The sequence below is a fragment of the Ruditapes philippinarum genome, unplaced genomic scaffold (genome assembly GCF_026571515.1).
Source record: "Ruditapes philippinarum isolate M1 unplaced genomic scaffold, ASM2657151v2 ctg228_1_1_1_1, whole genome shotgun sequence".
NCBI classification, from domain to species: Eukaryota; Metazoa; Mollusca; class Bivalvia; order Venerida; family Veneridae; genus Ruditapes; species Ruditapes philippinarum.
Window position 1 is genome coordinate 644,566 of NW_026856125.1, and position 14,204 is coordinate 658,769.

At 30.0% G+C, this 14,204-nt stretch overlaps 1 protein-coding gene across 1 annotated transcript; it reads right to left on the reverse strand.

Annotated features, from left to right (window-relative positions):
- Window positions 1–5,476: 5,476 nt before the first annotated feature.
- Window positions 5,477–11,920, reverse strand: LOC132745470 (NAD(P)H-hydrate epimerase-like). The gene is made up of 6 exons (XM_060734418.1): window positions 11,424–11,920; window positions 10,722–10,830; window positions 9,894–10,004; window positions 8,411–8,588; window positions 7,469–7,552; window positions 5,477–7,219 (listed from the first exon to the last, which is right to left on the reverse strand). The coding sequence occupies exons 1-6, from the start codon at window positions 11,549–11,551 to the stop codon at window positions 6,963–6,965; spliced, it is 867 nt and encodes a 288-aa protein (XP_060590401.1). The 5' UTR covers window positions 11,552–11,920; the 3' UTR covers window positions 5,477–6,962.
- Between the last annotated feature and the right edge of the window lie 2,284 nt (window positions 11,921–14,204).

Below are 14,204 nucleotides of genomic sequence, written 5' to 3' on the forward strand. Positions count from 1 at the left end.
TTGCGTATGATATATATGGTTTTACAATTTTGAACGACATATACTGAATTGATTTTTCCTGGAATTATTGACATTTTTCCTGGGATATTACAATGTTGAGTATTACAACATATGAACAACTGTATCAATGACGATTAGACAGCAAAACTGTATATTGGAGGAGTAACAAACCATTGAGACTATTATTAAATTAATATAATTATATTTCAATTAAGTAGGAATATAAGGTTAGAAATTGTGGAGAACGTATTTTTGTATATGAAGAAAATATATGAATCATGTTGTTGATTGGAGTCTAAAATTCCTGTAAAACTAACTAAATAGTATGTTATAGGATTAAGGGTTTTAATCACTATCATTTACGCATACAAATATTAAGAACCACATTCCAAACATATTAATGTATGCTTTTCAGGGAATTACTTTTAAATTAATTGATTATATAATAAAGTGGAGCTAATCAAAATACAATTTGAGACGCATCAATAAGTTCGTTGACATGAAATAACTTGACACTCACCGCAGCGGGACCGAAAATCGACAAGGACTTTCATATGAAAAAGCAATCCGAGCTAGGTTCTTGAATTCAATGGTTCTACTCTGGTACCAGCAACGTGACTAAAACAATAGACAGTACTTAAGATCCTCTACCTTCCGTTAAGCTGCAAATTCGCTGTATGGTATTTACTGTGTCGTTTCTGACTTTCTGACTTAATACCCGATCAAGAAAACCTCTTTAAAATAACAAATGACTAATTCCATGACAAATGTGATGAAAGAGATAACCTCACAGAAATCAACAACAAAACCATTTTGTAACACTTAATACGACGATATTCATTACCTTCTTAAAGCTTCCTGCATTCATAAAAAAGCTTTTCTATACCTTAACGCGACAAAATCTATTACCTACTTAAAATTACTTATAGCTTACATTAGCCGATGAGGTAGTCAAGCAATTAATAAAAATTAAATATTGTTTTTTTCCCGAGCAGCCATACAGTCATGCTATGTATTGTAAGTGCATTCACAGAGGGGAGCAGTAATTTGACACCAGACAGGTCATCTAAGAGGAATTGAAATGGAATGACAGTGAAATTATTTTCTCATTATTCAAATCATCTGCTGGTTTGCTAATATGACTGATTACATTGACACTGTTCTAATAAAAAACAATGAAAATCAACACAAAATATAGAGTAGAAAACAAATTTAGATTTGCTTCAACATACATCAATCATTAAACATTTTTAACAATCTTGATTAATAATAAACCTTTCATTTGTTCATATTAAGATTTGCCAAAAAGAGGAATATCAACTTTATGACAGAAATGAAAAATAGTTATCCTCAGAAATATTTGAATAATTTTTATATAATAAATGACATAACTAGAGCAAAATTATTTTTATAAGTTCAATATAAAAATTGCAAGCTGTTATTGTTGTGTGTGTGGTTTCTTTCAGCATTTTAGTTGGATTTTATGTCGCACTCTTACAGTATAGGCCAAATGGCGACTATCCGCAGCTTAACTGAAAGAGGAAAACACCAGGTGTCATTCTGAGCATTATTACGGACACAAACGGGCACCTGAGTTGAACCACCGACGTTCCGTAAGCACGGCTTGAACCTTCAGCGATGAGAAGAAAGTTACATGAAGTCAACGATATTTATGACTCCGTTACGGACGACCCTAAAGCATTTATATAATGTATTTCAAAACCAACAAAATTAGACTATGTTCTCAGTTTCTATGATTTCCTCCTGATACTTTGCAGCTTTTTAAGTGCAAGTAAAGATTGCATGATTATCAGTTTGGTAAAACATAAGTCTGCAGATGTTTTCTTAATTGAAACTACTAAATAAGACCCAAATGTGCGCTTTTCACTTTTATAAATGAACTGACTGCTCTCAGGTCATCTCCTATTGACCTTTCCAGAAATATGGAGATTTTAAGAAAGAAGACTTAATTATAGCAAATTCGTTGAAAATGAAATAATTTCCACATAGGGATAACACAGGGGACAAACGGACGCGTAAAAATAAGAACGTTTTCTAGCTACATGGAATTTCTGTAACAAGTACATAATTGAATAGTTCTAGGAGTAGACATTTTTTATAGTTATGCTTAAGCAACAAGTAACATTTTCAAAAATATAAATGGAAGATATGAATACAGCTACACTTGGCAGGACGACATAAACTAACCGGTGGCAGCTTTGTCACTCTATCTACTATTTCTTTGCACAACAATCATTATTTTTGTCAAGCTCTTACGACACTATATACAAATAAACAAAGAGCGTTCTTACATTCAAGCGATATATTATGTTAGTGAATATTCTTTTAAAAAAAATTTCTTGAAAGAAAATAAAGTTGTGTGGCAACTATAAATAAATATAATAAATGAATTTCTTAAACTCCGGTGTTATTTAGATTTATTTACTAGAAATTGTATATAATGAAATTAACAATTTTTTTTCTTTCTCTGAACATATAAAGCATTGAAATTGTCTTAAAACATCAATTTATCCATATATGAAACATCATTTACAGCTGAAATTATCAAAGGATCAAGTGGAGCCCATAATGCAGCACATAAAAAATCAAAGATTTCAGAAAACTTGAAAATTTAATGTATTTTTTCCCCCTTAAAATCTTACTTGCTTAAAGTAAGTAAAGGAGTAAGCTACTTTATTATTCTTTATTCTTTTATAGCATGCATGCATGTTTCAAATGAAAAAACTCCTGTAAAATATAGCATTATAATGCATTGTTTTGTATGTTAATTGTGCCTGCCACGTAAATCGGCTTTTCTCTCTCATACCCCTAAGTTTCACGCCAGATCATTGCATAACACGCACATATTCACATGAATGGCGGTACAATTTGAGGCGCTCGGTGTTGAAAATGCAAACACATTTAGCGTGCGTAAAGCACACGGGCTTTAATTGCTCACGATGCTTACTATTATCATAACATATAATAATTATTATTTGTATTATAACTATTATTTTTATTATCAGTTGCTATTTTTATTTTCATGTTAGCGATAAACATATATTACGCTTGTTTCATGAAGTAGTATATCTAGATAGCGTTTGTTTGATTTTAAGTACAAGTATAATTATGTACAAATGAAAACGGGATATTATTTTTCGTTCGTTAAATATTCATTCACATAAATGCTTTGACATATTTGAATAAAAATGGTTATTGCTTGATGAATTTTATCCTGACTTCTGTTATGATAATAACAATCAATATGCGCGTCACGGAGATTCAGCTTTGGGTTATACAACAATTTTCATAATTTGTCCCAGGATTATTAGTACTGTGTTCGATTTGCTGGCGAACAACATATTTAAAGGAAAGCAATCACTGAAAACATGTATTCACATCTGTCCGATTATTTGGTAATGCATAAAGAAATTATCATATGCAGTTTATCGTAATCATATTTTCAAAATGTCTGAGGGTTGCCTCGCCACCAGACATATAGGAGTCTACAAACACAAATGTTGTTTGCTTCTTTTGATATTGTAAGGAAACGTAGGTGAATGCACAGCAAAAAGCTCTGGAATCCGAACTGGAATCGGTTAAATCCAGGTAGAGCCTATTAGATTATTGAACAAAGAATCATTAGTTCGCACATTATTGGTATTTTTGGCAGCTAAACTGTCTTGTTTTGGTGATAACAGATATGGCCCTTTATCATCCTCATGGTCATGCGATTCGCCGTTATGATAAATTATGTATGCTACAAATTGCCGAAAAGCACAATAAAAGGAAAACAAGAAAACGATATAATGTATAGATATGCTTTTACAGCTTGATATATTTATGTATCATATAACGAGTATAAACGACGAATGACAAATTCCCAGTAAAATTGATTTGTACTTGAATTATTAATAATTGAATTACCGATTTTTTCTTATTGGTGCCTCTACAGGGAAGCAGGGGCGGGCCGGAGCGTTATTTATAACAGGCAGGTAATGCGCAAGCAGATAAAAAATGTATAGATGCCGTTTTAAATGCATCAAGACAAAATAGTTTCTGAACTGAACTCTTCAAAAACAAACGACGAATGTGTTCAGAAGAGATTAAAACTATTAAGCAAAATATCTCACGTAAGGTATTTTTAGTGATAATGGTGTCATCTTTAAATTTAATTTTGTAATTTATTCTTGCATGGAGCATGTGAAAATGTGAAAATGGAAAAAAAATACGCGGATGATAATAAAAAGAGACTTTTAGAGTTAACCTTAAAATTGAAGTTTTGCACAATGTTAAACCCTTTTTGAGTGAAAAGCGATGTAACACTTAATTTTACGGTCATGTTGCAAAATAAAAATAATTAATATTGAAAAAAAAACGATGAGAAGGAATGATATAAATTCTTGCACGCTGAGGAAGAATTTTAAGATTCTTGAAATATTCATAAATTTTGTTGCTTTTTAGCGCCTTGCAAATTCTCTCATGTGCTATATAATATAATCATTCGGGCCATATGTTTCAGGCAAACGCTCTGTCATATTGTTTTTATGTTTTATACCATGCTTTGATTGCACGATTGTTAAAATTATAAAGAAGTTTTATAGATTTTTCAACATGTAAGCTTCTTATAATTCTCGACGGTGGGCAAGTATTTATTTAGGCATATAACGAATTGTGCATCATTTATTAAGAATATAGATATCGTCTATGATAATAAAGTTCGATTTAAAAAGGTTAAACGTCTTCACTGATTTATATCAAATAACTGCTGAGGGTAAATTTAATTATTAATTATTGCTATCACAATTTATTATTGGCATTTCGAGTTCATAGTATTTCTTTATTTTCAAACGAAAGATTTAAGAATGCCGTTATATGTTGTAAATGACACAAAGCTCTGAAGTCCAAATGACATTTAAACGTTACAATGTAATTTGCTAACTTCTTGAAATTTGCTCTAAACTTTAAATTTGATATTATTTCTGAACAATTATTTCGAAATTTGTACGGAAACAAAATAGTATTAGATTAAGTTTCAGAAAAGATTTATCATTAATATTTGTCACGTATATATAATTTATTTTCTGTATTTTTCACAACCTCCTTCATGATTAAGTACTGTTTCTTGCAATGGGTCAGCTGATTCTGATAAATACAGAAAATGTCATTTTCTACATTGAGATATTTCCCTGGTAAGATTTATATTTTTCTGGGTCATCTGATTAAACAATGTTTATAACATTTAGACAAGCAAAAAGAACGGTGATCAAACATTTTTAACTTCAATCAAATGATTGTAAAAGGATAAATAAATCATAGACAGTTATAATTACTTTATGTTGCGTCTATTATTATAGTTATATTTTACTGTTTCATATATATAACACATATAAAGTAGTTTGCCAGACTTATGTAGGTCCAAATAAAATCTTTATTATAATTAATAACATTTATCTCTTACAATTTCAGATATGATCTTTATTCAATTAGACTAAGTGTTATTTTGACAAGAATATTAAACATCAACTTACGTAGTATAAAACGTGTTATGTTAGTCAAACATTTTAATTGTTAACATTATGAAAAGAAGAGATGCTGATTTCCACACTTTTTTATGGATTGGTATGCTATACATTGACCGTGTACATATTGTAAGGAGATCTTCAGAGGTCAAAAAGCAAATTAACGCAAATATTGAATTCCTCACATAGACCAATAAGGCTTAAAACTGAAAGAAATGCAAAAGATAATGAATAAAGTGAAATTCACACTTTTATGATTCCTACGCCACATCTTTTTTCACTTTTAAAAGTATTATTCTGTAAAAAAATAACGAGGGAATGATCTGAAGTCTGGCAAACAAATAATTATAAAATGTTACTTTAATCTTTACAGAAATATTTCTAGTCCGTCATATAACAAACCTCACAATTAGAGTTTGTATTTTATCATGTAAAGACTCTATCCAGCTGGCCTATGAAAAGAAAGGCTGGTACCCGATTGTGCCTGAAAGTTTTTATTTTGTCTCGGTGACATTTTAAACAAAATAAAAAAGAACAACAATAACAAAAAACATTTAACCATATACCACTTACATGCTTATATAAATGGTTTTCAAAATTGATGTAAAGTTACGGTAAAAGTTTATATATAACTGCAAAAAAACACCATTTCAACATATATATTTAGCCTATCAGAAATTACATATGATTTCATCAATAATTTTGATTTGTGAAAAAGATATATGAAACTTTGTGATTTTAAAGTTATAATTATACAGAAATAAGAAATATAAAAGAGCTTCTCATTGCACTCCATTTTAAACTTAAATTTTTAAATGTTTTTTGTTCTCTTGAGTTACATTATAACTCTTTTCTTCAGTTAACTGATTGAATATTTACAGTTTATGTGAAATAATAAAATAAAACTACATGTATGTCAGTTCGGTTTAAACTTCATGATCAATTAAAAAAATTGATAGGGAAAAAAGAAATGAATCATTGCATGTGATTGCAGTACCAGACCCTATCACTGGTTGATAGGGTTAATAATAATTATATTTCAACGATAAACGAATTTGTCGTATATTTCACATAAAATAATTGTTACATAAGGCGACTTCATGTATGACTGAACACTCTTGGTTCATTGTTGATGGTAAGCATAAAATTACTAAATGTTAGTATCTTTTCAGGTAAATGCAACTTTGTATGTTAACTGTTTTAAATGTTTCGTATTCTTTGTTTGTTTAATTGATTTGGTTTTAAGTCACCCAACACGGTATCTTTAGGTCATATGGCAGCGTTCCAGCTTTACTGGTGGATGAAGACCTCAGGGTTTTGTATTCAACAGGAAATATTTGATAACATATACGCTCGTTTACCATTATATACAAACATGCAAAAAAGATCAAAGTCAGTTTCAATGTTAATTGAGTCTTTAAAAAATATATAAAATATGTCCTACTGCTCACTTTTGTTATCACTATTCTCTTTGGTCTCAGTTTTGTCATTATCCACTTTGAGCTCAATAATACAATTACTACCTGGGTACACAGGTAAATTCAACTCATATTTTTGTTCAAGAGTTTTGGGAATGAAGCGTCCTCCAAGATAGTGTCGTTTGCCTTTGAAAAGTTTTGTGCAAGATTTTGGAGCAGCAAGGGAAATAAGAAAATCTGGTTTAAGTCCATTTTCATCACCCGTCTCTATATCCCAGCCTGAAAATAGAAAGAACAAAATAATATTAAGAGAAACAAAAACAACATCATCAACAACAAGGCATAAGATTGTTTTTATATTGTCGTAAACTAGTATGGATACAGCAATCAACAGCTCTGAATATTACTGTGTTTTTGTTTATTTTTTCATGTCCGCATGTTTTTTAATCACTTCAATCTTAAAGGAGAAGTTGCAAGGAATGAAAATGATAATAGCTCAAAAATATAGCCAATGCAAGTCTTACATACCTGATGGAACATCTATACTGCAAATCGGTGATTCAATTTTCTTCAGTGTTTCAATCACAGATTCAAATTCGGGTCTCACTGGACCTGTAATTTAGGTAAAATAGTATAACTTTCCAGGGAGCAGGATCAATGAGAAAGACTAAAGTAAAGCCTTTGGAAATAAAAATGGAATAACCTTTCTTGTCATTTTTTCTCTAAGCTATTTTAATGTCTCATTACCAAAGTATCTCTTTAATACTTTCTGACTATCACTTTTTTATGGAACACGTTGAATGCAATGACAACATGATATTTGTTTTTTTGTTTTTTTTCTGGAAAATTCAGCTTTGATCTTAGTTTAGTCTAATGGAGGCTAATGACATTATTGTTTTTTAAACACATAAAACTATCAACAATTAAAGGGTTTCATTTAAACCGACTCCACGGAGGTTTCTTAACATGATGGGACAGAAATTATTTTTCGAGATTAATATTCATTTTGATGAAGGTTTAGACAAACAGCTTGTTACAAATTTCAGATCAGATATATCTGTCAATAATAATTGTTCTATGTGTGAAAAATGATTCATTACTGAAAAGCGTTGCACTCAAATTGGGAAAAGAATTGCATAAAATACGATTTTCAGTTTATATTTAAGTATGTTTTTTAATTATCTTTTGTATTTTTGCTGTTTTGAGTGCCGCAGCTGATCTATGTAAAATTTCAAATTTTATGTTTTTAGGATTAACACCTCAATTGAGGCCCTTTAACAATATTTACAAAATTTGATGTCAATTCTATAATACTTTTAGTCTATTATACACAATGACTGAACAATCTTGCACTTAAAAGGAATAGATAGTAAGTCGAACACATTTTTAACAAAACAATCCATTTGCATTTACTATTTGTAAGGAAGCAAGCCAGTGTAGTTTGTAAGATTATCAATGAAAGAAGCTTACCATTAAAGTTGAAGCCAAATAATGCATCCACAACGAAGTTATACGAATCTGTGATTAGATGTGCTTCCGACGGGAAAAATGATAGTAAGGGCATATCTAAGCCTTCGCATTGTTTATAGAGGCTGTTGAATAAAGGCTTGTTAGGTCCCTTTGGATAAAAAATTGTTGGCTTATATCCCTGAAATGAATCACAAAAATAACAAAAATACTTTTTAAGGGTTCGGTTTTACGTCTTCACAGTATAGATCATATGGCGACTTTTTATCTTTACATTATTATGTAAGGCGCCTGAGAAGAACTATCGACGTTCCGTAAGCTCCATGGATAGCTGTTTTACATCGGAGAATCCAAAATCCCTGTGGGGTTGAAAGCCAAGGCGTTGAAGGGTAAGTGGTAAGAAAAAAACACACAAAAAAAGGAAAAAAAAAGAAAGAAAAAAAAAAAAAAAAAAACAGAAAAAAAACAACAAAAAACAGTTTAACATTTTCCTTAACATTTCAATATCTGATATTATACCAAGATATTTAACTCATTGGTGAAAATGTAAAATTTGTCTAGAAAAAATATATTTCTTTTACTTCATTATCTATTTATTCTTATTTAGTGCAATAACTAAACATTTTGTGGGCAAAAGCAGTAAACGATATTTGAACATGGCAGTCGTTGAAATCTATAATGCAGCAGGGACTTTGCTATCTTCATAAGCACAAAATGTGTTTTTTTAAGTTTTCAATATTTCGTGATAATTATATGTCTATATAATTTTAGATTAAACATATTATTCATCAAGGATCATGTCAACAAATAAATGTATAATGATGAGGTGAATATCGATATACTTTGAATTCTTGGATATTAAACGAACCCTTCAAGATTGGTTTATTATATGATCAAATTAAATTGTTCATGTGGTATAGTTGTCCGATTTCCTTTTTTACGCAAAAATCCTTTAATAAACGGACTTAGCGTGCAAAATTGTCTCTATATTTTAGACAAACACTGTCTGAATACCACACGATGCTTTGTTACTTTATGTACACATCTGATTATGTTTCTAAATTCAAAATTTTACTATATCATGTTTAAATGTAGAATTCTGCTTAAGCCGGTGCTAGGGGGTGTGGACGATAGTTCAACAGTACCGTCCATGAACAGGCTAAATTAACATTTTCAATTTTGCCGTTTTAGACATTCTATTGGGATTCTTATTTTCTCTATTTAGACTGTTCTGCCAGTTCTCTTTATACAATTAATCCATAAGATATCGATACACGGTTATATCTGGCGCGACTCTTGATGACGTTCTGACGTAGTGCGTTTTTGGGCAATTGACAGAGGTGTACATCCATTTCTATTGACCAGAAACTGGGAAACTGGCAGTCATATAACTATAATTATTGTAATTATTACCTAAATATGATAAACTCTAACATCTGTTTTACATCTTATTATCTTTCATTTTAATGTTTAAACAATTACGTACAAACATTTTCAGGTGTCTGGCACATACAAGGCCAGTTCCTCCATTATCTCCAGGTCCACAACAGACAAGGACAGCGTGGTTATCTTTTGTCATCTTTTCTACCGGGTAACACTTGAAAACAAACATTTATTGTGAAATGAATAGAAATACGGATTATTACAAGAATGTCATAATTTCGCTTACTTCAGTTGTTTTATAAAACACTGTACCTAATTTGAATAAGAAAATAAAACACTGTTATGTAATGCCAATTGTTCTTTTAGTGGCTGTATCTACTCATATAATTAGTTGTATTACCTCAACTATTCAACATGCACAAAATGACACAAGCTGTGTGTTGTAATATTATTATAAGGATTATGTATCTAGTCATTCAAAAGTACATGTCATAGTCTATGTAAAACTAATATTCTGCAATAAAGGAACGGCTTTTTCTACTAATAGCAATACGATCAGTGTGTTTAAATGATATAATTAAACATTTCATTACATTATTTATCTAGTGAACTGTACGTTTTTTTTTACAATTATAACTTTGGACGGTTCAATGGGGATATTAAGAGCATAAAATATGTTTTGGTCGGTGAGTAGGAAGGTAGGCAAGCTTAGGTAAGTATGTTAGTCAGTCTAAGATTATATATTAAATTCTTTATTCTGTTACTAGATAATCATTAAGTCAAGATATCAGAAATTTGATTTTAATCATACATCGAAAGTTTTACCATTGATTTCATAAAATATGTTTATACAAGAAATATAAAAAATCAATCATTTTATTACTAGAAGCATAAAATTAAAGTGATTTGTTTGGTTCGTTTTGATACTCACATCAGCTATAGCAACAGCACTGCTATATCCGCCAAGTTCCAAAAGTTGTTCATCACTAAAGGCATATTCCGTGATCAATTCTTGTTTTATATCCCCAGCCTCTTTCTGGCTGATACAGAAATAAGAAAATTACTATACTAAAACGTTTATTTTTTATAAGAGCTAATCCTCAACATGGTTTAAATTTTACACGATAAACTTTCCTTGCTTGATTGGCATATACATATATTGTCTAACTTCCAGAACTGCCTATTTCTCATTTTAATGTTATAAATAAAAAATAAAGTAAAGCACACACAGTAACTGCAGAGTGAAGATGTTCAATGTAGTAAATAAATCCAAATCGGTCTTAATCGAATTAAGCTATTGCTGTTACATTTACTTTGAAGTAATATTGCATTAAATAATGATACACAATCATTTTTATTGAAATTATTGATACCATCACGGAACAATAGCAAAAATGTTAAACAAAGCTGACGATCGTAAAAAAATAGTTATAAATGTTTTTGCTAAATTTCCGGGGGTTTTCTTTAGCAAAAAAAAATCTCCACATAAAGATTGCAATTTGTTACGAATTAATAAAGATAATAAAGATTCAAACGAAACTAAGTGAGATAAAAGATCGCAGAGTATCATTTGTAAAAATTGATTAATTTATTTTTTATTAATTATATGAATTGATTTTAGACGAATTCTTACCTTATGTATTTAAGTTTTGGTTGTTCAACTTCAGAAATGTTATTTTCTTGATTATCCTCTTTATGCGTGTCCTTCTTGTGACTTCCTTTCCTACGAAACGAAAATCTTTTCACGGATATTCTATCCATTTTATTCTTTTGTAGAAGTTGTCGTAGATAGCTTGACAGACAGCTGCATACAGGCTAATATCCACGTTAATTAAAATTGTTTTCTTAACAATGCCAATAAGAAAATGGGTAATTCCGTTAAATATACTTCCACAGTTTTTGCGTTTTATATCAGCGAAACCCTAACGAACATTACGTTGAGACATTTCATTTAAATAGTTGTTTTATATTTTTATCCAATATTTTCACGAGTGACTTTATCCTAGCAATTTGCTTAATTTCAGAACAAAGAGAAATGATGATGGCGACCACAACAAGTATATCTAAAAACAAGTAAAATATCAACAGATGACAATAAATTGCCTACTCTTCTTTGTACAGATTTCCGATAGCAACTGAAACTTGTGAAACATTCTCTCACCAACTTTCCGATACACTAATGCATTGTGGTTCCTTTTGTGGTATTGGTTATTTTCCACTTCTACAGGAACAGGGAAAGTTTTATTAGACCATATGGCACGACACCTTATGTATGGAACTATAAAATTAATTAAAAATTAATAGTTTTGCGTACAATTAAGTTTATTTCTGTACCCTATCAATACATTAATTATTGGTTGGGTTCGATAAGTTAAACACATTTTTAACGTTTCATTTTCTAACGGTAAAATAGTTACATCGAAATCAAACATTGGAATAGAGTAAAAGAGTTATGAAAACAAATAGGTAGATTTCATTTAACTTATGTCAACATTTAATTTATGTTAAGTAACATCAAGGCAGTTCATTAAACAAAACCGTTGATTTGTTTAGCAGTACGTTGCTCATAATCTAAACGCTACTTTATAAGGTTAAAAGGCGAGATCAAAGATTAACAAGACAAAGGCGACGTTCATAAGACGCAGCCCCCGACACATTTTAGCCACATAAATTTTATCAATTACGTTTACCGTTTACTCTTTCTAAAATATGTCACCTTTTATTATCATTTTTCTTTATACAATTAGAAAAAAATGAATATATTTCAACTTTGTGATGCTGTTTAGGTATTTGGAAATTTGCAGTTCAGCTGAAACGACATATTTATTTTTATTCTATATAAATTTTATTATCACATACGAAATAGTTATTGAGATTCCTTTATCTAAACTTTATAATATAACACGACAGAAAAAAATGTTACTTTGTAACGTTTATTTTTCATTAAATCGCGTTGACGCCAATGCGCTAATTAAATCGATAGAGCGTAGTTTTATAAAATAGTGGTTTACAATTAACCATGACATATAAAGTTAAAAATAGCAGCCTATGGGACAGTTGTTATGAAATGATTCGCCCCTTTTCAAATCTGGTTGATAGTAATACAGAGCTATCATGCGGAATGTAAGTACCGTTGGAGCGTACATATATTATTAATAAAGTAATTTTGACATAAATATGTTAACCAAACTGAATTCAAAATGTATTACATCTGATGACAAAAAAAGTAAATTTATACAAATCACCGTATGGTTGTTGTCGTGTTACATGTATGCATCATTTTATTGTATTAACTTAGACAAGAAACACTGTCAACTCTTTCATTGTATTGCCATGAAAATCCTGTTTTGTTATGTTTTAACAACAAGTATATGGTTACAAATCAGATATACAAGTAATTACCTTATCTTTCAAGCATTCGAGTAACATATTCAATACGTGCAAAGGTGCAAATAGGAATTAGTTGTTTAATAACAGTTATGGTGTTCACTTATTCACGCTTATCAAATGACAGTTGTTGAAAATACAACCTTGCCAAGTCTAGAAAATAACACTCAAGTGACGTAAATAACATATTTTCCAAGGGATATGACATAAGCATAGAATACATGGTACTGTGTTTATTGAATGCTAATTGTTTACATAAGGAAGGATAAACAAATATCGTAAATAGAATAAACATAATTAAATGATGTTCACATTAAACTAGAGCGACCGTTGGTCCACAAACGGCTGGTGTGTTATTATTTATAATCTCTAGTCTACAGGCTTTAAGAGATGACGTCTTAATCAGGAAGAAACATAATTCAGGATTCAGGTTTTTTTTACAGTAACCCTTAGTAACATTTTCTAGGATTCGGCATTCATATAACTGGTTCATGTGCAAAAGTAAAGTTAAATAACCCTACTGCTTAGCAAAAAGAAAACCCTAAAGAAATAATGAATAACAATAATAAGAAATTACATAATAAAATAAATAAATAAATAAATAATAAAAAAAAACTACAAAAAAACAAACAAACAAAACTATCTTGACTACACCAACCTTGTAACATAACATAAACAACCATCTCATCTATCTCTTGTTTCTGCATGAGTGAAATCGAAGTCTGTACTTTGTCTCATCAATTAAGCCATAATTAGTTGTGTCCTTTACGTATCTAGATAATGGTATTAAATGTCTACACTGTCTTAATTAAAATAAAGTCATACATTAATTTGCTAAAAGAGCACGACTAACGTTTGATAAAAAGATATGGTCTATAATGGTGATATTTTCAAAGTAATTCAAATATTGATAAAAAGAATAGATATTCTTTTAGTATTGCTTAAAAAACAGTTCAAAGTGATTTAGCATAAGCATTTATATGATGAATAAAAACATTCTGTTGTAGCTATTTATAGATTATATGAT